The sequence below is a fragment of the Formica exsecta genome, unplaced genomic scaffold, assembly GCF_003651465.1.
Source record: "Formica exsecta isolate Colony F162 unplaced genomic scaffold, ASM365146v1 scaffold733, whole genome shotgun sequence".
In the NCBI taxonomy this organism is placed as follows: Eukaryota; Metazoa; Arthropoda; class Insecta; order Hymenoptera; family Formicidae; genus Formica; species Formica exsecta.
Genome location: NW_021853499.1, coordinates 191,489 through 218,715, shown reverse-complemented (window position 1 = coordinate 218,715; position 27,227 = coordinate 191,489). Strand labels below are relative to the sequence as shown.

Sequence of the window (27,227 nt, the reverse complement as noted above, 5' to 3'; positions counted from 1 at the left end):
TATATATATATTATTTGGCGCTAACACAACATCGACAATTGACGTAATTTGTAGTATAATGACAATTTTTTCACAATTAATCAATTTATGATTGATTGTTTAATGAAAGATTTTTTTAACGAGAGTTTGATACACAACTTTTAAATTTCTGACATTAAATATCATCTCTTTAGAAAATAAGTATATTTGATTGTTTGCAAAAAGAAATATTTAATGCTTTTTTGGAATGAACAAAAATTAAAACAGATCTTACGATTTAACCTCTAAATTTTGACGTATGTGTATATGTGTGTATAAACGAATTGTGTTTTCTTTTTCTCTCTCTCTCTCTCTCTCTTTTAACTATAAAATAGCACGAATTATAGAATTATATATTGAAACGTATCGTTTATACAAAGTCATGAGATAATGCTAAGAATCTTCTGTATTATTGTGAAACATAAACAAAGGAAGTTTCGCGCGCGATAAACGCGAGGAGAAAAAAATCAAAACGAAAGAGGCAGACACGAAGATCTGCCGTCTCTGGACGACGGTTTTACGAGATTAAGGTTTATGAGCTCTCATATGTGTCGCAAAGACACACGAATAATAGCGAAGTTCTTTGCAAGGTGTTCGTTCGTGTGAAGACGTCGGTATGGAGGGGCGAGGAAGAAGTCGGACTAAAAGGGTACTTCGTGAAACTTTCAGAAACGTGCAGCGCGTGTCGCGACATAAAAGTGACGTAAGATAGGCGTGTAAAAAGTCGCTATTGTTATAGAAACTGTAATTATTAAAATAATTAATTCAAATAATTTGAAAATTTAAAACGTTTTAATAATTTTGCGATTACATACGTCATTATCTAGCTAATTAAAAAAAACTTTGGCTCTAAATATATATGGACGTGTAATTCATAATAAATGAAAAAGAATAAAAGTCAAAAATATGGAATAAGTTTTTTCATATATGACTTTTGAGAAAACAGGATTAGTAAATTTATCGAATACGAATGAATATAATTTAGCTAATATTTTTATATCTATTACTCTTTTCTATTTCTATTTATGTTAATGTAAATATATCGCGATATCCAGCGGTATACTTTTTCGATAATTCTGTTATCTTATTCGTTCTCAGTCTATCGAGTTTTTAAGATAACATGGCATAGTAATATAAAGTATACGGATATATTGCTATGGAATTGTACTAATTGTAAATTATTTGGTAAATAGTTCTATTAATTTTCTAAATCATGCAACAAGTTTTTTAAACAGGAAAATACGCAATATATATAATAATAATTGCTCAATTTTGCGAAAAGTTCTATTTTGTCAGTTTTTCATTTAATGGTATCAATTATCGAGTAACGCGATGTTTGTACATCAATCTATCCGCGCAAATGAATTGCGAAGAACGGAGACAGAACGATGGAAACCGCCGGTTCGAGGGATTGTTGCAGCAAGTCGAAAGCATACGTACAACACCGGATAACCGAAATATAGTTGCCGTAAAGAATGAAAGATAGAAAACAGGGAGGGGGAGAGAATGAGAGAAAAAGATGAGACGAAAAGCGGTGAGCTGGAGAAAGAGGCGAATCGTAAATGCGGAATAAGCAGAGGAGCTGAGAGAGAAATGCAGCGAACGAGATAAATAGAAAGGCAAACGGACAAGAGAGGGAGGGAGAAACGCGTGCTAGAATGAAAGAGGGAGAGGGTTGAGGGCTGATCAAACGCGGAGGGAAAAAGGAGGACGGAGTGCTTTACCGCGAAGCAAAGGGCGAGAAAAAGAGAGAAGGACGTCAACAGAGGTGAACGGTTAGAGGCGAAAAGAGAGGCAATAAGTGTACGGGATAGATAGAGAGAAAGGTAGAGAGAGAGAGAGAGAGAGAGAGTCAGTAGTCAGCCAGGATGGAATTAGGTGGAAGCCCGCGGGAGACCCGGTGCTCGTCCCCGGGGAATCTCCGGCCTCTGTAATCACCAGTTCGCCTATCCTATCCAATTCTGGTCGCACTCCTCTCGTCTTTCTCATCCTTCCTTTCGCGTGCGCATCTCGTTCCTCCGATCTCTCTCTCTCTCTCTCTCTTTCTCCCTTTTTCTTTCCCTTTCTCGTTTCTACTATCACTTTCTCCTTTGAACTTCTTCTTTGAGCCATTTTCTGTTTCTGTTTCGCGCAGTAGTCTCCTTTTTCTTTCATCTTTTCTTTTTTACAATTTCTCTACGCTTCTTTTAGTTTTTTTTTTGTTGGAAAGAATTTTTTAGTTGTTAAATAATGGATAAGAAAAGAGAGCAACGAGAGGGCGTAGAATTTGTAAGTTGCATTTCAAACAGGATATCGTATTTAAAGCAAACCTCGCAAGTTACGGACTCGATTAATTTTAACTCTAAAGGCTACACAAAAATACATTCACGATGGTGAAAATCTTGCAAGCTCGCAATAGCCATAGATATATAGTGTATATACGTGTATAGTACGGCTCTTTTCCGCCAAAATTGCGACTCTGCTACGGTGCTCGTATCACTTCTCGTTTGTCGGCGGAATTGACGATTGAGCGGAAACGAAAGTTTCGCGGTGCTCGTTTCGAGCCGGCTTGGTAGCCGGCCACATCCAAATTCCAATAGCGGACGTAAAAGGCACTCGACTGCCGAAATATTGACGTTGGTCGATGGAGCAAAGAGAGTCGTTTCGCGAATCAGGATTTAGATAGGATAAAATGTCCGAATCTACAGCAAATTTCGCTCCGCGAAATGTATGTCAGCTGTCCCTCTACGTACAATCATAATCATAATCATTTTTTATTTTATCATTTTTATTTTATTATTATTTTTATTATTATATTACTATTATTTTTTTTATAATAATAACATTTGCTTAATATTATACACAGGGAATTTTTTTCAGAATTTAAAATCGAAATGACACTTTTTTTATTTCTAATATTAAATATCGCGACGATGAAATATCAAATTTTTATACATCGAAATAATTATATCCGTTTCATTCTAGTATTGCTCGTAGAATTGTTACATTTACCACGAACATCCGGTAATGATATTCCGATAGGATATCCTACAAAGAAAGAGAGATAAAAAGACAGATTGCGATAACAAAAATATATGACAAACATTATACTACATACGTTTATACTTTTTTGTCGCGATAAATAAAACGTCGTCCTTTTTATCCGATCAAACTGACTGCCATCGCGCGGTCAGGACATCACGAGCCAGTGGTTAGCCACGAAATAGCAAGCCATACCGATAGTATTGCTAGTGTAGTGATATAGGGTGTTGCTAATTAATGCACGATAATGAACCTGCGCGCGACCGAAGCCGTATTAATGGATTCCAATGCCCTCGTCATACGTGGACAACCGGTAGGTAGCAGTTGAACGGAGGATAATTGCGTTAATGGGAATATATTGGCTTGCATCGACAGGCTTTCGGATTATTTTGATATATATTTTATAAAAATTTTTAAAATATATATAAATAAAGCAAGTAGATAAGTATTGTTTCGGGCAAAACCTCTTTTGCATCAAGTGTAAAATTTAATATTAAATCATGTATAAGGGATAGAGAAAAGAATCTTCTTTTTTTTTAGATTTTTATTAATATTTAGGGCCGGTTGTTCCAACTTCTTGGGAAAATCACACTAACTGATAGGTGGCTAAATGATTGACGGGTAAATCTACCAAGAAGTTGGAACAACCGGCCCTTTTAATATTACATAAACGTTGGCATTATTAATTTTGTACATTATTGCTAGTTTTGATGGGAAAAACATGTCACGTATAAAAAAATGAAAAATATGTATATATTTGTCAAATTAAAGTTTTTACGTCGATAATAACACTCTCGGCAGTCATTGTGGAAATTGCGAAATGCGCGAGGCCGATATTGTATATTAGAGAAGTCTTAATTTATCAATCTACGCACACAGACACGGAAACGCACACGCTCACGGTGCGTTATTAGATCTACATTATGTATCGTATGTAAATCCGGTTGCCAGCGTGCATATGCATTTCTAACGGCAAGTATGAAGGAACGCCTAAATATACGCGATATATAAGCGCATTATAATTGGTGAGTAGGACGCAATGACCTGAATCATGTGCATTATGCCTCAGGAACGTGATTGTAATTTGTGCGTGCTCGCATAAATGCATAATTATCGTTCCGGAATTAATTTACACGCGCAGAAATGATTAACGATCCGGAGCTGGAGCGGCGCTTGCTTATCGATGATTATTATTCCAACTCTCTCCTCTTCCCCCTCCCCCTTCCTCCCTTTCCCTCCCTTTTCCCACAGTTAAACATTAGAACTAAAATGCAGTCGGTTGTATTAAAGATATAGCTAAATTGAAATTTATATTAAATCGTGTTTTTGAATCTTGAAATTAAATTACTTAAGTGAAATAATTTTACAGAAAATATGTGTAATAATTAATTATGCTTTTACAATAACATAATGTAATGTCAATTGGCAATTGTTTATAATGACGTATTATATTATATTCAACTCTCGATTTTTTTACGTATCGATAACGAGACACTTGCTTATGCCACTTTCTTGAGGTCGCAGTAATATCGGACAGACAGGAAATGTAAATTTCCGGCTAAGCGTTTTAAGCCATTTAATCGTGGTTCCTCTAAAATTTAAGCTGCTATTAGTTTTTGCAGTGACAGCACTAAGTCCTCACCGGCGGTCATAATCGTTATAACGCGCCCGCTAACTCGGATTAAGTTATCGGCCTCTCGTTAAATTATTGTCCACGAAGAGTACGCGGCTTCTGCATCGCGTAACATTCAATTACATCCGTTGCTTATCTCTCATCACACTCGATAAGTGATGTATTGTTCAAAATATGAAATTAAAAATATGTAACATTAATCGTTCTACCGATCCCAAGAGAGCGTTTTGTATATTTTCTCTAATTATAGGTATCAATTTTTCGTGACGCATATATCAAAATTATTTTGTAAAATATTAATAACACAGCGTCTATAAGACAAAACAATATCTTAATAAATCATATTATTGCATATACAGTGTATTATCGGTTTTCAAAAATACATTCTCCGAAGATCTTGAAGAGCGTTCGGTGTTGCAGACTCTACAACATTCGCGACAAGATCGTCCGTACGGAATTAGAAGACGGGAAATGAAGTTGGCGAACTTCGCTAGAGATCATTCGCGTGCGTGTGCTTTTTAATAGCGCGCGGAAGGTATGCGGAAGACTGCGTGTTCCGCAGGAAGGAGATAGATAGATAGAGAGAGAGAGAGAGAGAGAGAGAGAGAGAGAGAGAGAGAGCGCGCGCGCGCCTTATACAAAAGACATACTCGAGAACGCATTCCCGCGACGAGGCGGTATTCCTTTGAGAAGCGGCCACCCGTTGACAAGTCCGCAAACTTGGCGTCGCTTTTATGGCGATACGCGTCGCGCGACAACGCGACGTCGATTTAAGAAATTCTCTTTCTAGATTTTATCTCTCTTATTGCATGAAAATCTGCTTGTCCCATCTAAGGCAGCTCACATGAACAATTGATTCGCTTGTGAATAAATGAAAGTAATTATAAGAAAATATCCTTATTAGAGATTATTATAATTAATAAAATAATTAAAATAATTAAAATATCCTTTATTAGATATTATTATAATTAAAATCCACGCAAAGGAAAAAAAAATATTTATAACATATTATAAGATATGATTACAATATCTCTCGTTATTTATTTCACCGAAATAAAAAAAAAATGGCATTATTCTGGTACCACGATCCGACAAATATACGAAATGTGTAATACACCGACCGAACGCCGTTGACGTGGTGGCGCGAAAGTCGGCGTGACAGGCACCAAAGCTCCTCCGCAATATTCCGGAGCCCTCAAGGAGGCAGATGCCTCGCTGACGGCGCCGGAGGGGGTTTGGCGGCGCCATCGCCGGCGGATGCTCGCGTCCCTCGGGAGTCTGAGTCCGCGTCAGAGCTACCCTGGGTACGCGGTCCCTCGGGATCCCCCTCGACTTCCCTCCCGACAATCCTCCTTACCCTCCTTACACCCACCGCAGTAGTAGCAGCAGCAGCAGCAGCGGCCCTTCCCAATGGCAGCGGCTGTCTGCCTGCCTGCCTGCCTGCCTGCCTGCCTGCCAGCCTGTCACGGACTCCAAGACGTACGACGGCTGCAACGCGGATAGAGATATCGCGCGCGGCCCGGATATAACCCGCAGGGCGCTCCTTTATTCACGCCGTATCGATTAATGACTCGCGGACCCTTGCGGACTTCCGTGAGGATTGACGCGTCCCGCGGGACGCGCCCCGGCGTAACCGGAAAGGGTTACCGGAAAGGGTTTTCAACCCGCGGAACGCTTGATATGGAACGAGAGAAATTTCGTGATGATAAAATTGTTAAAAAGTTGTGTCAATATTTAACTTCGAAATATAATTTGGAGACTCGTATCTTATTTTAGATATTAACATAGATATAGAGCAGACTTTTTTTATTCGTTATAATTCTTTATTAAATGTCAAGAGCATTATCTGAAGATTTAAAGTTGCTGCTATTTTAATGACAGGATCTTTTAAATAAAGCATCTATCTTTTAATTTTTCAAATCGTCGAATTTTGATGAGAAATTTCTTTTTCTTTTATCCTCAATTTTATAATCATAATACAGAGCGCGTAAACAAATTTGAATTAATCAATTTGGATGGCAAAAGAATATCAATCAAAATAAAAAAAGCGTTATTATTCGAAAAACGCGATATACTTTCATTACATTTCCGCGAGAGACATTATCGAGAGACGGGGACAACACGAATGATCCTTCTAGAAGGGGTTAAGCCGCAATATGCAGTTATCTTGCCGAGCATGCATGCCGAAGCTATAATAACACATCCGTTTAACGTTAGCCACAGAGCTCGTGCCGAGATTGCAACCTGTATTTTCGTGAGTTTACCTCCCTCTCTCCCTCGCTTCGCCGACCTTCTCTCGGACCATCTTGAGAATAGCATCATCTGGGCGAGGTCGTATTACGTGGCTTGTTGCAAAACTATGTACGCGCGTTATAGGTATGTGTGGAGAGGGTGCCCTCGAGCCGATATAGCCGATCTTACCCTCTCTACCTTTACGATTATTGGTTAAGACCAGGCCATCTCATCGTCAAATTGTTTACGGTAAATTGAATTCGCCAATGTCGGGTCGATCATACGAATCACATTTTTCCAGAAATGAAATCCTTTTTTGCATCATTAAATCGTTTTATTTAAAAGATATTTTATTATAGAAATATGGGGGAAGAAATTTTTATATATTCGAAAAACATAACTGTAATGACGAATAATGGTTCTCAAAATAATCCGATATCAATTTACTGGGCACGTACATCGCCTCGATCCTTGGCCGATTGACGAATCAAACTCGCCGAAAGTCCTCGGTCAGACGATGATGGATGAACCATTAACCATTATCACGCCGGTTTACACGAAGCGCGGCTTGACGTAAGACATGAGCCTGACAGCTGACAGAGTACGGAGGGCGCGAAGGCATACGATCAAAGGATGCGATGCCTTCGCGTCGTGTCTTCTGGAATATTTAACACCCATCGCCTCGTCTGCAGATTTGACACGCTCGTTGTTTCTCGTTGCCTGACGGTTAACGCGCTAACGGTTAGAGTAACGTTAGATCGAGACGAGTTTCCACGAAAAATTTTATATACGCATATATTTCTTTTACTATTCGTTCATTTCTTGAATTTCTTTCGATTTTCTATCGACAGTTTTAACGAAAAATTTTATAGCGGATAATATTTTTATTCAGTTATTAATAATACAACTGCACTGCAGTTATTTATGTTACGACTACGGTAACGGTTGTATTTATTTATCTTCGTAAACGTAGCTTCTCCTCGCGCTCGAACAAATCAATTCTCGGCAATTAGCGGAGAAAGTTTACGCGGTTTGTTAGCTTAATCAGCCGTTAATTGTGACAAATGTTCTCGTTCGGATAAAAGCTCAACAGCGTCGTGATAGAACGAGGAACGCGCCGGTTTGACACCTTCGGAAACTCGACGGAAGCGCAATCGTTAGAGTGGCAAGTTTGCGGCGCAAACTCGCTGTGCGAAAGAGCGAATCACCACGGGAGGAGGGGGGAGGGACCGAAGAGGGAGAAGGGGGTGGGAAAGGGGGTGACGGCGGTGGGTCGGAGCCATGCAAAATAACAAACGACCTGTTGGCCGCGCGGACGGGGGTGTAATTTTTTAAGTTTAATTCTGCGGTCCCACGTGACAAACGAGTGGCAGCGCCGCCGTCGACCGGGTATATTTTACCGGCGAAAACACGGCTAGTTTGTTTGGTTTTTGACGATACAGCTTCTCGACGCACGTTAGATAGTTTTATAATTTTTTACAAGAGCTTTTTTATATATAAGAAAAAAAAAAAGATTATAAATAACGAGGTGGATTTGACAAATTTTCTGTAGCGAGGTTTTTAAAACAAGAGTGTCGCATTTGTAGTTTGTGGTAGCTGCAGATTCTACTCTTTACCGACGATATGCAAATGTATGTAATAGAATTAACGCTTGCGTCTCTCTCCTTCCCTCTCTCTCTCTCTCTTTGTGCAGGGGACGAAGAGTGGGACGACGGCAACGAGCAGAATGTCCTGGAGGCGGCCGAACAGGATAACGAAACGACGGCGATTAAGCGTGAGTGTTATTTGTTAGACACTGCCAGCTCTCTCTCTCTCTCATAGACTTTTCTTTAGTATTTACGTACAACAGGTGGCAGTATTTGCACAATGTATCATGTAAGATAAATAAAACACATTTTTCCCATTACTTTATAATAATAAATAAAATCAGTGAAATTATTAGACGAAAAGACCTAAGTTAATTAAATCATTTAAATCATCGTGGATTATGATATTTATTAATCTTTTATTTAATGAATTAATATAATATTTTCCCCAGTATATAAATATATTAAGTACAGAACGTTTATTTGCCAAATATAATTTGTCAAATAATAATTAATGACAAAATGAAAATTTTTTTTGCGGATGGAAAATATAAATAATATTGATCGAATGTTTCAGAGGACGACGAAGAGGAGGAGGAAGAGGAGGAGTTGCAACGAGCATTCAGCCGTCAATCAGAAGGTTAGAAAAGAACTGCATACTATATGTTTAGATTAATAAAAGAATAATTAACACTCACAATTTTTTTATTTCTTCGATTGTACTATTTGTTCTCGCGAGCGTAAATTTTTAAAGTATCTAATTTAAATCTAAAATATTCCTGGAGGCACAAAATCGTATAATAAATATACGATTTCCCTCGATCAAGATTCGAAGTAAAATCAATCACTTCGCGCAATGAGAATCCAACTGTCCCGCGTTCGTCCTTCTTTGCGTAACAATGCGAAGAAATTGCGGGAGAAAGAGAGAATGAGGGGACGGTCGTCGCCCGGTGCATTCCGGTGCATTACTCGAATTGCCCTACGGGCGGGCAACAATGCGTCGGGATGCATCGTCATTGTTCGAAGGTGTTCAAGAAGCGCGATCCCGCTATAAATCTCATGAATATGGGATTCCTTGGCCCCCGGGACGGGCGACACGTACCCATCCCAACGTGCACGAGTGCACGTGCATCGAACAATATGCTGCATCGCGCATTTTTCACCCTCTTTCTCTATCGGCGAAATGACAGGATTTTTAATTCTCATCGTGGTCACGGTTGTTGTGCGCCAAATATGCATGTTGGATTATTTTATCGCGAAGCACTTCATCGACATTTGCGGGAGGTCGATGAGAAACGCGGCGCGTGCTTTTTGCCGCAGAATATATTTTGCATTTTTTAAAATACAATTATTACAAATTTATCTCTTGATAATAAAAATCGCGAAACACATTGAATAGCGTTTATTTTAAATGCTCCTATTGATCGATCCGTATTGTTTGTCCATTTTTTCTTCATTCGAATTAATTTTATTACAAACAAACGATCGAAATCTTACAATTTAGGTTCGTTTAATTCGATCGTCATTTGATTTAATGGTCAATATAAATTTTCAATTGTCGCCGATGAAATTCCAGGTAACGGAACAGATTAAACGAATAGTATCCCTCTCGCGACGTCTACTTTTTCGTTTCTTCCGCGAGTCCCCCGATAGTTTCTTCTATCCCAACTATTTTTGCGCTAAGTAAAATTTCCGCGTCCCCTGTGTGCGCGCGCGGCACGGCGTTGTGCCCTACGGTACCGTCCCTGTTACGTAACTAGCGAAACTGTCTCGAAAGATTCGTACCTTTCCCAAGTATCCAGCAGTTTTCCTCCCCGAGGAGGCCGGGAAGATCAAACCTTTATCCGCTCCCCCGTACGTATATACGGGCTCGATTATTATTTCAGCTTCGCCTTTCGCAAAGTGTACTTGCGCGCGCGCTTTATACCCGGAGGTAAAACCGGCTTGGAGAAGCTTGGCGGAGAACGAGGTTGCCTCCCGCAGGAGGCGGCCCGCGCTCCCACGGGAGATGCCTCGTCCGTCTGCTTACCTGAAAACATCGGGCTCTGCCTTCGCTTCTTTAATGCTCCGTGTACCTATGCCGCTTATTAAACCATTGGGACGTCGTTATTCTTTCTCTCTCTCTTTCTCTTTCTTTTATTTTTCTTTTATTTTTCGATCCGAGAAACGTGCCTCCGCTCTTAACGATTTGCTAATATTGTTGATTACTAAAACTAGTTTTGTGAGTTTTTTATTCCTTTAGTCTTTATATGTATTTTTTTTAAACCAGGCTTCATGCATTTACGTTACTTTCTGAGCTTTGGCTTTGAAGGTATCCGAAAAGATCAATCTTTTCATATACGTGATAAATGTATTTGATCTGTAATCTTTTTTATATTTTTAACTATGATACATTATCACAGTAAGATAGAACTGTACACCCACTTTAAGCAAGATACGCCGAGAGAATATCGGGTCAAAGTATCTGCTAAGATATTAGTGTCGAAGTTACACGTTTCACTTTCGAGTCCTCAAAGTTTGCCGTTCAACTCGGCGAAACATAATTGGCGTGACATATATCGGTATATCGGCATATTATCGTATGTACTTTTTCGAACTTCGAAGCTGGACGTCACGCGTTGTCTCGATAATAATTAACCAAAGAACAATCCATCGATTTATCTATGTATTGACACATGTACGAAGAAAAGAGAAAATCTTGGCTATCTTAACGAGTCCGAGCGAGCTCTCTCGCTTGCGTAGGCTTGCGTCTATTTTTGCCATCGTACGTACATTTTCGAGACCTTCTCCGGACGTATTAATAATTCAATTGACGATTTCGGCATGCCGCGAAATGCAATAACGCGTTTACTACCCTAATTTATTTAAGGCAAGGCGATAATTAATGCGCGGCACATACGCCCTTGCGGCGACAAGAATTTCTAACGCTTGTGACGCGCTATCTAACCATGCGATTATTCCACCGAGACGTCACGGCATTCTAGAATTGCAGAAACGCATCGATCTTTTCGAAATATCAGCTTAAATAATATTGAAGCACAAAATCACAAAGTACAAAATAAAACTCAATAATAAATATGTAGAAACTTATCCACATTTTTTTTCAAAAATATACATATTTGACATAATTTGATAATGAATCTTTATAAATAACATATTTATTGTATTTTAAATTCAGCCGAAACTGACGGTTTGGTAAGACTGAAAATGCCTTTTTGTTGTCCTTGTCTTTAGATTCTGTTTTAGACAGTATTACATAACTTATTACATCAACGTATTATATATATGCAGCGAGTTCATATTGTTTTCGTATTTGAACCATGTCATAGCGCTATTTTGAAGGCATATTGTTGGTCGATATAAGGGGATTTTAGTTACGAGATAATATATCGACATAATATGCAGCAGGGATCACCTTCGCCACCTGCGCCATCCCATCAGCATTTCGAAAGGAATTGGCCCACATGGCAATTCTTTTCGTCGTATTAGAAACGGCTATGACGCAGATCTTTTAAGCCGAAGCTTGTCAAACTTGAAAGTTTGTTGAGCGTTTCTCGATCTTTTTTTCTTTTTTTTTTTTTTAATTGAAAAAAAAATAGCAATTATTCACGAAACACACTATATTCTCATATACAAAAAATATATCAAAAAAAATCATACATTGCTAGAGATTTAAATGAATAAAACATAAACCCGATGCGAATCGGTGAATAATACGCGTACGTTTGCAAAGATACCGGCGTGAGCCTTCAGAACATGACACCTCGACTCGCGCGGGACATCGCTAATGACTTCACAACGAGCTTCCGGTAACACGACGGAGGCAAGCGTTCAAACATCCCCGCGCGTTTGTGTATTATTATCATTATCCGGGGAATATCGGCTTCTCCTTTCTCTCCGTAATAGTGCACACGGAGAAAGGAACGGAGATAGAGAGGAGAAGAAAGAGCGTACGAGAGGATGCAGGTTAACGCCTTATTGCAGCCGCCAGCTGAAGAAATGACGATAGAAGGAGAGAGAAAGAGAGAGAGAGAGAAATCGACCTTTGAAGGGACGCTACAAGTCACCCCCGCCGGGACTCGATTATTCAGCCGGTCGAGTTATACACCCGCGAGCTTTCCTCTTTTCCTCTCTCTCTCTCTTTCTCGTTATTACACGAACATAGCTAATTAGCTCCCATCGATGTTCTTAACCCCTCAACACACATTTTTTTCTCTTTTTTTTTACGAGATACTCTCTCAATCCCCTCGCGCTTTAGATTCTAAAATACATAAAGTAACCAAAACTTGGCATCCTTAGATTTTAACCAGATTTTTTTTAAGTACTTTTATCCGAGACACACAGTATTAAAATAAATATGGAAATGATTTTTTTTTCCATCAACTCTTCCAGCTGACTGCGAATTTATATACTTTTGACTATCGATTTTTGATGACCGACTCGCGCGTATATAGCTCTCTTATCTCGTAAACGTCTCTCTCCCTTTCGTTGACGGATCACACTGGTGTCTCGGCGAAAAATAATGCGAGCTAAATTACACGGCACGCAAAACTTTGGCGTTGCCCGCCGTAGAAAATTGTCGGACGGATAAGCGAAAAGTTGCCCAGCCCGCTCTCGTGACAGATTGAAATCTCTGACATTAAGAAAATGGGGGATCTCGAATCCCGATGGGGAAAGCCGGCACAACTCCTCGAGCCCGATGGTGGGTGACGGAGCGGCGGTGGCGACGGTCGACGGGGAAGATTGTAACATCACTCGGAATATCCTTCACTCTCGCGAATTGTCTCGCAGAATTTTGCGATAATTACTGTGACAGATTCGATGGAGATTCGCGACGCAGCGGAAAAAAAAAGAGGAATAGAAATGCTTTGTTTGTAAAATTGTAGCAGATTATATTTATTGCTTGAAAGTGTGTGTTGTTTGCGCACATTGTATATATAATTAATATATATAATTTTATTATATATATGTACATATATATATATATATTGTATTTTAGTAATTTATTTAAAAAATGTATAAAAGGATACAGTATGTTTGATTTCGAAAAATATATGAGACATGAAAAGAAAACTTAATAAAAATAAAAGGATCCGTGTCCACTTGCATTTTTGATTTACAATTACAAAATATACAATGTAAAATAATGAAGGTAAAACATAATCGCGTCGAGCGTTCTTGATCTTGACTTCCCTCTGGGAAGTTGGAGAGTCCTGTAGAGCCGGTCGGTACAGCTGCGACCGAGCGGAGGCTGAGAGAGTAAAGTGGGTGGCCGGGGGGAGTTTGGGAGGGCACGCTCCGAGAGGGTGCGGCAGGGGATCAGGGGGAGGAAGGAGGGTATATTATGGGGAATGCCAGGGGAATCCCGAGGGACTCTAAGAGCAGCCCCGTGCGCATGCGTCGAGCTGATTAGTTCACCTCCTACCCCTCCTCTCTCCTCACTCCCTCGCTGCTGTCCTCTCTCCCTCTTTCACGTTCCCGAGTGCTGGCAGCGCCAGAGGAGAGCACGGACTCCCTCGGGACTTGGCCCCGCTGCCTCTTCGCGTTCGCCTACCCTCTCCTCCTCATCGCTACATATCTCCCTCTCTCTCTCTCTCTTTCTTTCTCTATCCTCTCATCTCTCTTCTTCCTTATATCGCGCGTTTTCTCCTTTTGCCTCTTTTGTATCTCTCAGCTCATCCTCCCTTCGCGGTTTCCTACCTTTTCCTTTTTACGTTGTTGCGTCTTATGTATTCCCGATGCCGGCACCTTACTAATAAAACTAACTCTCTTCCTCTTTCCACCCCCTTCCCTCCCTCCTTCCTATCCATTCCCTGCCGTATATGTCTTCATCTCGCTCTATATCTCTGTCCGGCTCGTCCCTCTTCTCGCTTCATCCCCTTTATCCTATCTAGCACGTTTCTCCTTCTCCCCCTCTTCCTCCTCTTCGTCGGGCTTTCTACGTTTTACGTCTTATATTCCCAATACAGCGTCCGCTAATAAAGCTGTATTTCGCAAACCCCTGTGGATTCTCCGAACATTTTGGGAAATCGCGTTTCCATGGTGCGGTCGCAATTGCATGTTTCGTCGGGTCGATGATGAGAAAACTCACGGGTGACGTCCTATTGACAAAATGCAGAACAATTTTCCGTTTTCCATTACATTTCCTCGAAGAGCGCTCGATCATACGGTACCGCAGAAATATATAGCAGACTCGTCATTTGCATCCCCTAGACAAAACGAGAAACTTTTATAATTCGTAAATTCTACCAGCTATTCGATCGCGAATAAAAAAACTGTAGATCCATTAATTAATTATTTAATTAGTTTTCTCTTTTTAAGTATCTTATTTATTTTAAATTTGTCACATTTGCGATATACATAGATACAAATCCCGAATAGATATTTATTTAGGGATAAATACACTTTAGTCTCATTAATATAAGAATAACTAGTTGATCGATTAAAGTTTAAAGCAGTCGATCATCTAATGGCGTTATTTGCGATTCGATCGATTTTTTGTTTATCCTCGCCGAACGCATTTACATTGTACACGGATCTTTCGTGTGACAGGCAGGCAGAAGTCACGAGTCTCAACTGACTCCTGATCCAGAAAGCAGGGAGAGAACTGGCTTTAGGTACAATGGCGCTTTCTCGACGCGACTGTACTTGCCGATATAAGGGTGTCCCAGGTGACGAGCTGCCTCGGGCCGTGGCGCAGCTCCTACGTATCCCTCGGGACCGACTCCAGGTCCCTCTATCTCTCTCTCTCTCTCTCTCTCTCTCTCGCTCTTCCCGTTGTTCATCCTCTTCATCTCCCGCCGTTTCTCCGTCCTTCTCTCTCGTACGTAAAGCCACACGATGAATCCTCTGCACGTAGCTGTATTCCACCTACGCTTACACCTACGCCCTCGCGTACATCTCGCGCGTAGACGCACACACACGCGCGTTCGCGAATACAGCCGAATTCGCAAAAGGTATTTCCGAACACATCGCGGGTAATCCGTCTTCTTTTCCCGGTTGCATTCTACGATGACGTGAGCGCGCGAAACCGAAGCGTATTTTGTAGCCTCGCGCGAAGGAAGTAACTCCGGCATGGCAAACATGGAAAATATGCGTGACACGGTTTCATTATACATTCTCTTTCTCTCTCTCTCTCTCTCTCTCTCTCTCTCTCTCTCTCTCTCTCTCTCTCTCTCTTTCTCGACACTGCCATTTCCCGCCTTGTACGTAATACAATTGCATCGTCGCACGATAAACTTGTACAAGTGCGCAGCTGCGCTCGCGATCGCGAGAATTTAGGTCGGTCTACGCGCGACGTGTTTACATGCGATCCCAAGAATATGTTTATCAGACAATCTTCCCCAAGAAACTTCGAAGATTTTGCCACCAACTAAAAAAAAAATATCCAAATTACTTAGTACTAAATTTTACTAAATTATACTAAAATTTTTGTTTTTATATAAAACACAATTATATAAGGTTCAACAAGGATACCTATAATTTTATTATGATTACTATAAGCTCAAATTTGAGGACGATTTATTTTAAAATGCAAGTCACGTAATAATCTATTTTTTCGCGAGCAATATTTTGATCGAAAGTTGATTTGACTCCCGAAAGTCATCTTTTTTTGCAAAACGCTAAATTTTCTGATAAATCATTTCCCTTCGCGCGAGGAGGCTCTTCCAAGCGAAACGGTATTACGAAGTGACATTTTGGTCATGTTTTAAGTTGAAACAATCCGTAACGCCGCGACCAGGAATGGCGAGATCTTCTTTCGAGTGCGAGATTAGCGCGACATTCCGGAGATTAGTTCGGCGACTGCAATCGCGGCTTCGCTCCGGTGATGGATAACCGACAAAGGGGACCGCAAAATACCACCTGTTATTTCCCTCCCAACGAACGAACGAGAGAGTAACTTTCCAACCGCGCTTGTAGATAGATCCGCGAAGAGAGGAATTGGATGAAAAACTCGTCTAATAACTATGACTAATAACTCGTGGCACTCGTTCGCCGTCTAGGCGCTCTTCAGCTCCGGTAAAACTTAGTAACTTGAGGAGATAAAAGGTATCAGGGTATCTCGAGGCCACAGTGACGATCCTTCTAAAACCTGCGCGTATTATTGCGACTCCCCCTCTGATCTTTTCATTCCCCCAATCTTCACATTAATAGTTTAACGCCTTTCATCGCCGTTTTGTAATCTGAATGTCTACAAAATAAGAATTTTATATACAGGGTGAGTCACTAGAAACTACCTTTTAAGATGTCTTCATAAATATTAATTTTACACAAAAACGTTTAAGACAAAAGTTAGATAATTATAAAAGGGCTACATTTTAGTCGTCTTAATTTTTTGTTAGGTGGAGGCAGACGACACAAACATTTTTGTGTAAAATTAATATTTATGAAGATATCTTAGAAGGCAGTTTCTAGTGACTCACCCTGTATAATATTTGAAAATATAAAATAAAGTAGATAAATTTTATCTTAAATAAGTTTTGCGAAAGCAATTAGGATTCTTAAAATCCAGAACTCAATGTGAATAAATCGTGTACATAATAAATTGTGTACAACAATATTTATATAATAATATGTGGTGCTATCGCGAGACTAATACCATTAGCGAAATCGGCCCCGACGATTAAATTCACGGCACACCGAAGCAGCGAACTTTCTCGCGCGACCGTGGAATGCATTCGAGATGCATTGCGCGAAAAGAGATTTCAGTCGATGACGTTCCTGGGCTACGTCTGGGGTGAGCCTTCGTATCGAAATATAACGGAAGCAGCCGTACACCGGGAGAGTATCTGGGGACCCAAGGGCCGAGGGCGACGCAACCCAACTTTAACTTTTGCGCGAACATACGGTATCGGATACCGCGCTAACTTTATGCTAATCTTCCCTTCTTCGGGTGTACATACCAGCACTTCGTACAATGAAAGCCCACGTCGCGGAAAACTCGTCCGCCTGCTTACTTTTCTCACCCTGCGAGTCGAGTTTAAGCAGGAGCACAAAAGAGCGTTGTTACTTTTACACAGTCCGCGCGAAATCGTACTATAAATACATTATGAAGATAAGTAAGATGAAAATTGTCCAAATTAGAAACCTGCACATTGCTTCCTCATCATTTTATTTCACTCACAAAGCTTAAGCTCCTTAAAACAAGCGAATTTTTCAATTTTGGCTTCCTCAAAGAGGAAGATATCTCAAAATTTGTGAAAGTTATAGCATGTACAAATATTTCTTAAAAAATTCAAAATTTTATAAAAAATGAACCCTTTCACCGATTCTCACCAAATTCAATACCAACCATCCTTTGATATTCTAAAAGTGAACCCTTTCACTGATCCTTACCAAATTCAATACCAACCATCCTTTAATGATATTCTATTTATGTAACCTCAAAGAGGAAGATATTTAAAAATTTGCAAAAGTTAAAACGTGTACAGACATTTCTTAAAAAATTCAAAATTTTATAAAAAATGAACCCTTTCTCCGATCCTGACCAAATTCAATATCAACCATCCTTCAATGATACTCTATTCATGTAAAAAAAATTTAACCCGATTTTTAAAAATTTACAAAAGTTAGCGCACGTATATTTTTCAAAAAATTCAAAATTTTATAAAGTGAACCCTTTCACTGATCCTTACCAAATTCAATACCAACCATCCTTTAATGATATTTTTAAAAAGTTTAGTTTTTTAGTTTTTAAAAAATTTTGCCCGATATCTCAAAAATTGCAGAAGTTAGAGATTGTACAATGTACATTCCGTACATACATATATACATATATACATACAGATATTGCTTTTAAATATGATTTTTCAACGTTTTGGAATATTTTAAATACATTGGCATAGAAAACTGGAAAAAAAAATTTTGTCATAAAAACAAAGCTTTCTCTATGAGGAAGCAAAATATCCGCGTTTTCCACAAAATATAATAAGATAAATATATCGTGAACAGAAATTTATTAATGTTGAACTTACAATATCTCGTAAAATGATACACAATGCGAGATATTTATTTATCTCTCCTAATTATATATTTTTGACTTTAGTATGACGTGTAACAACGTAGAAAAATTTTTTAAGATCAGTTTTTTATATTTCCAAAGTCGCGATATCTTAAACTTAACTTTTTGCTAGTCAACTTAGTAACGCGGCTTCGAGATAACGTTCTTTTACAAGTTGAAATTGCGCCCAGCACTTTTCGCGAAGTTCGTACCCCACGGCATGCGGGATGAACTGTAAAGGAGTGCGCACACTTGCATGTCGTAAACGCGGACGTTACGAGGCCGTAAGGCTCTCTCGCGGAATCAGTTAAGCGGGGAATTAGTACGCCGGCGAACTCGAAATTACGGCGCGTACATGCGGCTTTTGATATGGTTGGGAAGGGTGGACCGCGGGACGACCCTTGACAAACGCGACTGCGTTGTTGTCCGAGAGGACCGCGTATAAATTTCGCCGGTTGGCACGCTTCATTTAAGTACACCGGACAGCGGTCGGTGCTAAAGCCCCGCCTGAACTTTCGGTTTAATTCGAGACATGGGGAGGAAGCGTACAGGAAGGAAATCTTGATACAGCACGTGTACATCTTTCTATCTTTTTTTCTTTAAATAGCGATCAAAGAGGAAGAATGAAAGATCCTATGAATAAAATTGCAGCAAATATTTTTAAAAGAGGCAAAGATATAATACAGATTGTACACGAATAATATTTTTAACATCCAATTTTATATTTTATATATGTATACATATATACGAGAATATCTAGGATTTTAATACACGTGTGTGTGTGATTCGTATTTTTTTTTATTATTTATATTTTATTATATTTCCATATCATATTCCATTCTTATGGAAGCAATTAGATATTATATTTCAAGCACAAGCACGAATGCTTTAACATTTTAATCATATTTTTCAACGTATTCTATAAATAAGAATTCCAGTATTTTCTTCATTTTGTTTATATAGTCTAATATCATTATTATAAGGGACGATAAAACTGAATACCAATCGGAATACAGAGTGATAAAATTATACGTATTTGAAGTGAAGAAAGTATCATTTGCAAAATATCATTTTTGACAAGGATGCTAAGTTATCTCTCGAAAAATCGATCGTGTATAAGTGACAATGAAACTCAACTATATAGAAACATCGAGCCAAATTAATTCTTGTAAAACCAATGTCACGTACATACGCACATACATACATATATATACGGTCATCCGCAGTGTGTATATATATATATACATGCGAAGATACAGAGCTGATAGTCGTGCAACGGCGAAGTACAAGGAACAGCCATCTTTCTCAGAAAGAAATTAAAGTTTTCCCCGAGGTATAGTCTTCCTCTCCGTACCTCTCTTTCTTGCCTTCCCTCCCCTCATCCGTTTCTTTCTCTCTCTATCTCTCTGTCTATTTCTCTCTCTCTCTATTTCTCTCTCTCTCTATTTCTCTCTCTCTCTTCTCTTCTCGCTATCTTACGTCGAGTCTTGCTGTTAGGGCCGGGAAGGTCGAAGGATACTGCCGTAGAACGTCGTGGGATGCCGTAGGGTGGTCGTAGGGTGGCATCGGCTAGCCCATTGCTATTGTTTGTGACGCTCCCCAGGGACGGGCCTGCCCTTAACAGTGGCATGTGCCGATGACACTGTACCGGGTGTCCGCGATACCACTTGCCTCCGTTGTCCTCGATGTGTCTGTTTCGATTATTAGACGAACCAAACGGTATCCTACGGGATTATTAAACGAACGATCGTTCGTTCGCGTTCATTATTATTGCGTAAAACTTTACAGCCGACGCGTCGTTGAAAATTTTAATCACGTCTCTCGAGTTCCTCGCTTTTTTTTAAACGAGCATTCGCGTTGTACCTACCCGTATCTATTTTTAGTGAAGTGGCGTTTTGTGAGACCATTTTCGCGTGTACATTCGGGTTACGTAGTCACGAATTATGAAAATTTATTCCGCGCGTGCTGCTTCATTATGCCATACCGATGGTCCCGAAATTAGCTTACGGAAATACGAGCGTGCCAGCGGTGTCTATTATTTCCGGGCGAATTAGCCGGTTCAAAAGTCGTCAGCGGCGTCGGCAACTGCAATTCCATTTTCCGGCGAAGAGACCGCACACCCGTGTTTTATTTCCTCGGCGGTTTCGGCGATGGCGTCGATGATATCGGCCGAGACGGCCAATTAAAAACGTATCAGCCAACAGGACGCGATTTGAACGCCGGTCAAAATGTGAATTTTGACTTGTCCCTTCGCGCAGCGAGATCGATGTCAATCATAACAATGTAGAAGTCCAAAATTCAAGTATCTCAAAATATTACCTCTAGCTCTATAATTCTATATATATATATATATATAATTCAATTATTATAATATAAAATTCTTAATGTAAAATATTCAACTATTACAATATTTTTGTATATAGTATTATAAAGAAGAAAATGTTGAATTTTGAATTAATCATCACACAAGCTATTATGTTATAGATAAAGATTATCGTTAAAGATTTTAATAAGGAAAATGATAGTATGCATATAATATAAGGCATACGGTTCACGCAATGATAGAATTAAGCATATCTCGTTAATGAGGCAAATATAAATTATAGGGTAAGCTTACCATAATAATTTGTATTGTCACGTGACGCTACTGCTCTCCCAATCTAGGGGTCGCCGGCGCTTAATTGGGCTGTCATTACGACGCCTTGTGGGACTCGATTTAAATTACGTAAAACGATAGCGCGACGTTAATGATAAAGCGACGACACGTGTAATCTAAAAATTATTTTCCCGTTGCACGTGCCTTTATTTCCCTTTCCCTAATTTAAGCTCTAGTACGCGTTAGGAAATCACAAAACACAGAAAATGGCAAAAAATATAATTTTTCATAAATATTCTTTCTCAGAGTCTCGAGAGTCGAGCATTGCTCGAATAAGTATAAATAAATGTCAAATATATATATTGCCGTCGAGATACAAAGTATCTTTACCGTACAGATAATAGCTATGTAAAGTACGTTCGATACCGGAGTATCGTGACAGCATCTTTACCGTCGCCGTTCCTCGGAGCGGAATTCCAATTCCGGCGGAATGAGAACCGCAACTGTGAGAGCCACTGGCCCGATCCCGCGGGACCACTGGGAGCAGTGGGAAGCCTCTGTACCCGTGCTGGGGCTATACCGGGCTATACGCCGTGGAGAGGGCGCTCCCCAAGGAGGTAATTACCCTCCCTGCCGCCGCCCGACCACCCACAAGCCATCGCAACTTCAACTCCTGCCGGAGTTACATGCTAATACAAAACCAAAACCGGTTCCCAACAGCTTCGCTCTCCGCCCCGTCGAATTCCCAAAATTCATATACATACGTATATATACGTATGTACACCGCGTATATACATACAATGACGATAGCCACGGGCGCGTGAAAAATGATGCTGGATGTCGCGATGCAATCGATTCCTAGTATTTACGTGTAATATCTGACCGGGTGCAGGGGAGGATGCATTTAATGTATCGTCGTATAAATCGTGTAAAAATTGCGGTTGCAATTTTTTCGCAAATTAAATTATCATCCTTGCAAAAAGAGAATCACGTGAAGGGACTGTTATCCCCAGTTAAGGGATTTTCGTTACCGCATAATGTTGGCGTATCATAATATACTTTCGTACAATAGAAGCTCGCGAAAGAACGCAAAAATGCATACGTTGCTTTAAACGTAGAAACAGCGGGATTAATTTTGCATCCAAGGATAATGAAATAATAAATACGTGACGACTAGAAATTAGCGTGCTACGCGAGTTATACATATTTTCGCATTTTCGTCCCTTTTTTTTTCTCTAAAAAGAGAACAATAATGATTATTTCACGCGAAGAAATCTCCGTATTTTTTTCCCAATTTCCCGCATTCCACTTCGTTATATAAGAGCGAGAGTCGCCGAGAGTTTGTTTTTCCACAAAAAAAAAAAAAAAAAAAAAAAAAAAAACATCCCATTTGAAATTTTTATTTTATATTTCGTGCCGCGCGTTATGGGCTGCCTCGCTGCGCGGCCAATTCGTTTTTTTAATTGGCAAATTTATTCGTCGCGTTCTGTTGTACACGCGCGTGACCGCCGAAACGTCGCGTCGCGCAACACGATACAAGAATATTACGATTTTACGTCCGCAACGCACGCGTATGACACGCTCGATGACATTCTAGCCGCACGGAATGTCGAGCGTAATGGTTCGATTTAGGTATCGGATGACGGCGATATCGAAACGATTTTGCGAACGAGGAGAGCCCCGGTGGTCCCCCGCGCGATATTCGCGGCGCGAATTAAATATTCAGCGCTCAAAAATCCAGGACGCCGCAAAAAATCGGCCGGTTGCGCGCCTACAAGTGAATATAGGCGGTTCTTTTTTTTTTTGTTTTTTTTTTTGTTTTTGTTTTTTTTTTCGCCGTTGGTTCGGTGTGCGTTTCAGTAACAACGACGAACTGATTACCAACGCGCCGTCCCAAGCGTGCGCAGCCTTGGAACTCCCAAAAGTCATACTCGTAAAAAAAAAAAAAAGGACTATTGTGCACCGCGGACTTCCGGGTTATTTATACGAGTTATCTCGTCCCCGAAGCGCCGCAGTTGCAGCCTGCAATGTTCGCGCCGTGACTTACGAGCGATGATAATTCCAGCAGCTTGAGTGCCACGGTCTTAACGTTTTATTCCGCCGCGGTTCTTGGCGCAATGTCTTATCAGTGAGTTATTCGCGCGGCGCCGGTTACAACATGAGGAAGAAATTAAATAAGGATCGCGAGCGTCTTTAGGAGATTTAATTGTTGACGGCATTGTGTCGTACCGGCGTGACGCCACTGCAATTTTGTCCCTCAGTGATAAGAAAAAATATATGATTGTCTTCCTCTACTATCTACATATATTTCCTCGATTAGCATGATCTTGATTTTAACTACTATTTATTCGAATAATCAAAAAGGCAATAACACATTTTTGAAAAATAAAGATTGCAAGAAAACATTAGAATTTTTATAATGATAAGATAGAATTTTTTTTTTTTTTTTTTTTTTTTTTTTTATCGAAAGATTTGATATCGAGCAACCTCTTTGTAGAATTTGTTTCATTTTCCCGCGAGTAACTTGTCATACGTTTTAGGTACCGTCATGTCATCTAATCAATTCCTCGATCAGCATAATCTTAATTTTAACTACTATTTATTCGAATAATCAATAAAAGCAATAATACATTCTTGAAAAATAAAAATTCCAGGGAAACGATAGAATTTTTATAATGATAAGATAGAATATTTTTTTGTTGTTATCAATAGGTTTGATCGACATCAGGCAGCCTCTTCATAGAATTCGTTTCATTTTCCCCGAGTAACTTGTCATACGTCTTAAATACCGTCACGTCATCTAATCAAAACAATTCCTCGATACGCAAGCAAGCGGAGCGATGAATAATATCGATCCACATCGCAATCTCCTCGTCGCGATATCGCATACCGAAGACGTACGGCGTAATCTCTTCTTTAATTTTTTTTCTTTTTTTTTTTTTTGTCATATCGATGTCTTTCTCTGTTATCTGTATTTCCTCGATCAGCACAATCTTGATTTTAACTACTATTTATTTGAATAATAAAAAAAAACAATACTAATTCTTGAAAAATAAAAATTCCAAGAAAACGCGCTAGAATTTTTCTAGTGATAAAATAAAACATTTTTTTTTTTTTTTTCAAGAGGTTTGATCGACATCGGGCAACCTCTTCGTAGAATTCGTTTCATTTTCCCACGAGTAACTTGTCATATGTCTTAGGTGCCGTCACGTCATCTAATCAAAACAATTCCTCCATACGCAAAAGTAAGCGGGGCGATAAATAATATCGATCGACATCGCAACCCCTCTTCGCGATATCGCATATCGAAGACGTGGAGCGTAATCTCTTTTTTAATTTTTTTTTCGTCGTATCAATGTCTTCCTCTGCTATCTGTATTTCCTCGATCAGCACAATCTTGATTTTAACTACTATTTATTCGAATAATAAAAAAAAACAATAATACATTCTTGAAAAATAAAAATTCCAAGAAAACGCCCTAGAATTTTTCTAATAATAAGATAGAATATATTTTCTTTTATCAAGAGATTTGATCGACATCGGGCAATCTCTTCGTAGAATTCGTTTCATTTTCCCACGAGTAACTTGTCATACGTCTTAGGTACCGTCACGTCATCTAATCAAAACAATTCCTCCATACGCAAAAGTAAGCGGGGCGATGAATAATATCGATCAACATCGCAACCCCTCTTCGCGATATCGCATATCGAAGACGTAGGGCGTAATCTCTTTTTTAATTTTTTTTTTTTTGTCGTATCGATTCGGACGACGTAAAGTTCGATTATCGATGCGAGCCGGGCGCGCTTTGGTCGCCGCGGTTGTTTCCCGCAAGTTGTGCTTAAAGTCGCGCGTATTCCGGTGGGAAATTTGAATTTTGGCCGGTCTTCCTCGCATGTTATATACTCGTGTGTGTGTGTGTGTGTGTGTGTTTGTACATTGGTCCAAGGCGGCTCGGTCTCCTATGCGCAGGAATGGGCTGTGGGAGCCAATATCACCGGGGTATGGCTCCCGCGGGATCACCGCCGCGCCGCTCTTTTCCACCCTTTCCCGTATTATTCGCGTCCGCGCGAACGGCATCATCTGCGGCGCAGGCATAGGCCGCTCGCGCGGCAGCGTATCTCTCCGAGCTCGTTCCGCACGATCGCCCGAAATCCCATGAAATTTCAATGCGGAATCCCTATTAAGGGAACCCGGAGAGCGGGTTGCGTGTTGATCTGGGCGCAAGGCTTGGGACCGGGACGAGCGAGACTGATCTAAAACACTCCTTATCAAATATGAGGCTTCATTCCTGAACGTGTGTGAGTTTTTCTATCAGAGATACATTAAAATTTAATAAAAAACATTATAGTTTTTTGAAATAAATATCAAGGCATTTGCGCGATATCGTGATGTATAATAATTACTTTGTACATATAATATTTAAGATACAATTTGTATTTATTAATTAAATAGATTATCGTGGAAAATAATTCTAGATGTTACTGTACTACATATTAATCGTGATGTATTTTCTGTTTCAGATTACTTGCAAGATGGCAGGCCAACTTCCGTTCAAGGTCCTGATCTGGAGAATCAGAACAGCCTCGACAGCGGTGAGTCATGTTTATTCGTATCGAGTTTGTTCGTGTTAAGTGGCTAATAGATCGTACATAATACCAATCGCTGCGTAATTCTTGTGATTTGGCTCTTACCGCGTTTGTAATTCCCAAGTTCAATTATCTTTTCGTTTTACAATAATTGACCGCGTTTAGGGTCGCCTAAATTATATAAGGGCAATTCTCAGTCATCCGTAAATCCTAATAGGCACCCTATCATACGATAAAAAGGGGTTCCTACCCTTGCCATTTAAGATTGCTCGTTTTGACTGGCAGAAAATTGGAGGATAAAATTTTCGAATGATAATAGATTCGAGACCAAAGGATTTAAGGAGACTTTATATAAGAAACTTTGAATTACGACGTTTCGAACGAGCATCTCGAATAGCGTAACGGAGATTTCCGCTACAACGTCGAAAGGATAAATACAAAGTAGAATTGACCTCAAAGAGAAGGGAACCATCGCTTTTATACTCAAGAATTATCTCGAAATAATGTCGATACATTTAGGTCGAATCGTTTTTGATGCATGCAATTTTAAATTCGCGAATATTTTAAACAAAATTGAAAGTTTCGATGCGATAGTAATATCAAATATTTTTTTTAATTTGGGAAAATAAATTTAATTTTCTTTCAATTTTTGCTGGAAATATTGATGATTGAAAATCTGCATTAATATTTTATAATTATTTATATTATATATTTATATTGTTAATACAAAACGTAGATATTATAATAAGGAGTTTCCTCGCAGCTTAGTAGCGAATAGATAGTGCTTTCAGCTACCTTCTCGGTGCACGAGTCACGAATACAATGGATCTCATGCATTCGACATATGCTTCCTGTAACTCGATTACCTTGTAACAGCCAAAGCTTTAGTAAGGGACGGACGGATTGAGCCGACTTAAGTTGACTAATCTCTCCTTGGCTCTATAGAGCACATGGGTAGACTAGTCCTCAGTAGAGATGAATTTGTGTTGCACAGGCATACCATGCGAAATGAGATCTTTTTATTGAATTAATCGATTGTAAAATATCATCTTAGAACAATTAATAATATGCTTTATCATTTTTGAAAAAAAAAAAATATTAAAAGATAAATTTTTTCTTTTTATATGAAATAAATACAAAAATTAATTAAAATTTGCAGGACGATAAAATAATTGCGAAATGTAAGAATAATTTGTTATTCTCTCTTAAAATGTCGAATTCTGATAATAGCCATAAAATCAAGTATTTTAATCGTATGACAATTTGTATATTTCGTATAGGAAATATGTATACAGTGTAAGGGTTATTTATCGTGCGTTTTATATTTTGCGTTTACCGGAAATAGATAGAAGAGAGAGAGAGAGAGAGAGAGAAAGCGCAGTCGCCCAACATCGGTAAAAGGCCGTCGTGGACAAGTTCGGATACTTCGTCCCGGCGGGCTTTCTCGGATTCGCAGAGATCCCAATCTCTTAGGCAGGTCGCATCTCTTTTCGGTTCCAGTCAGTCAGTCACTCGATCCTACTGCCGCTCATCCCACACCACCTTCCCCCCCCCC

General features: G+C 39.6%; 1 protein-coding gene across 2 annotated transcripts in view; it reads left to right on the top strand.

Moving 5' to 3' along the window:
- LOC115243781 (zinc finger protein 423-like) overlaps positions 1 to 27,227 on the top strand; it is an 89,459-nt gene that overhangs the window by 1,667 nt on the left and 60,565 nt on the right. Inside the window, exons 3-5 of one of the 2 annotated variants that reach the window (XM_029821008.1) lie at positions 8,598 to 8,678; positions 9,068 to 9,130; positions 25,607 to 25,678. In XM_029821008.1, the coding sequence (XP_029676868.1) occupies positions 8,598 to 8,678; positions 9,068 to 9,130; positions 25,607 to 25,678 (216 nt within the window). The remainder of the gene's footprint in view (positions 1 to 8,597; positions 8,679 to 9,067; positions 9,131 to 25,606; positions 25,679 to 27,227) is intronic. The other variant, XM_029821009.1, reaches the window with a different exon arrangement.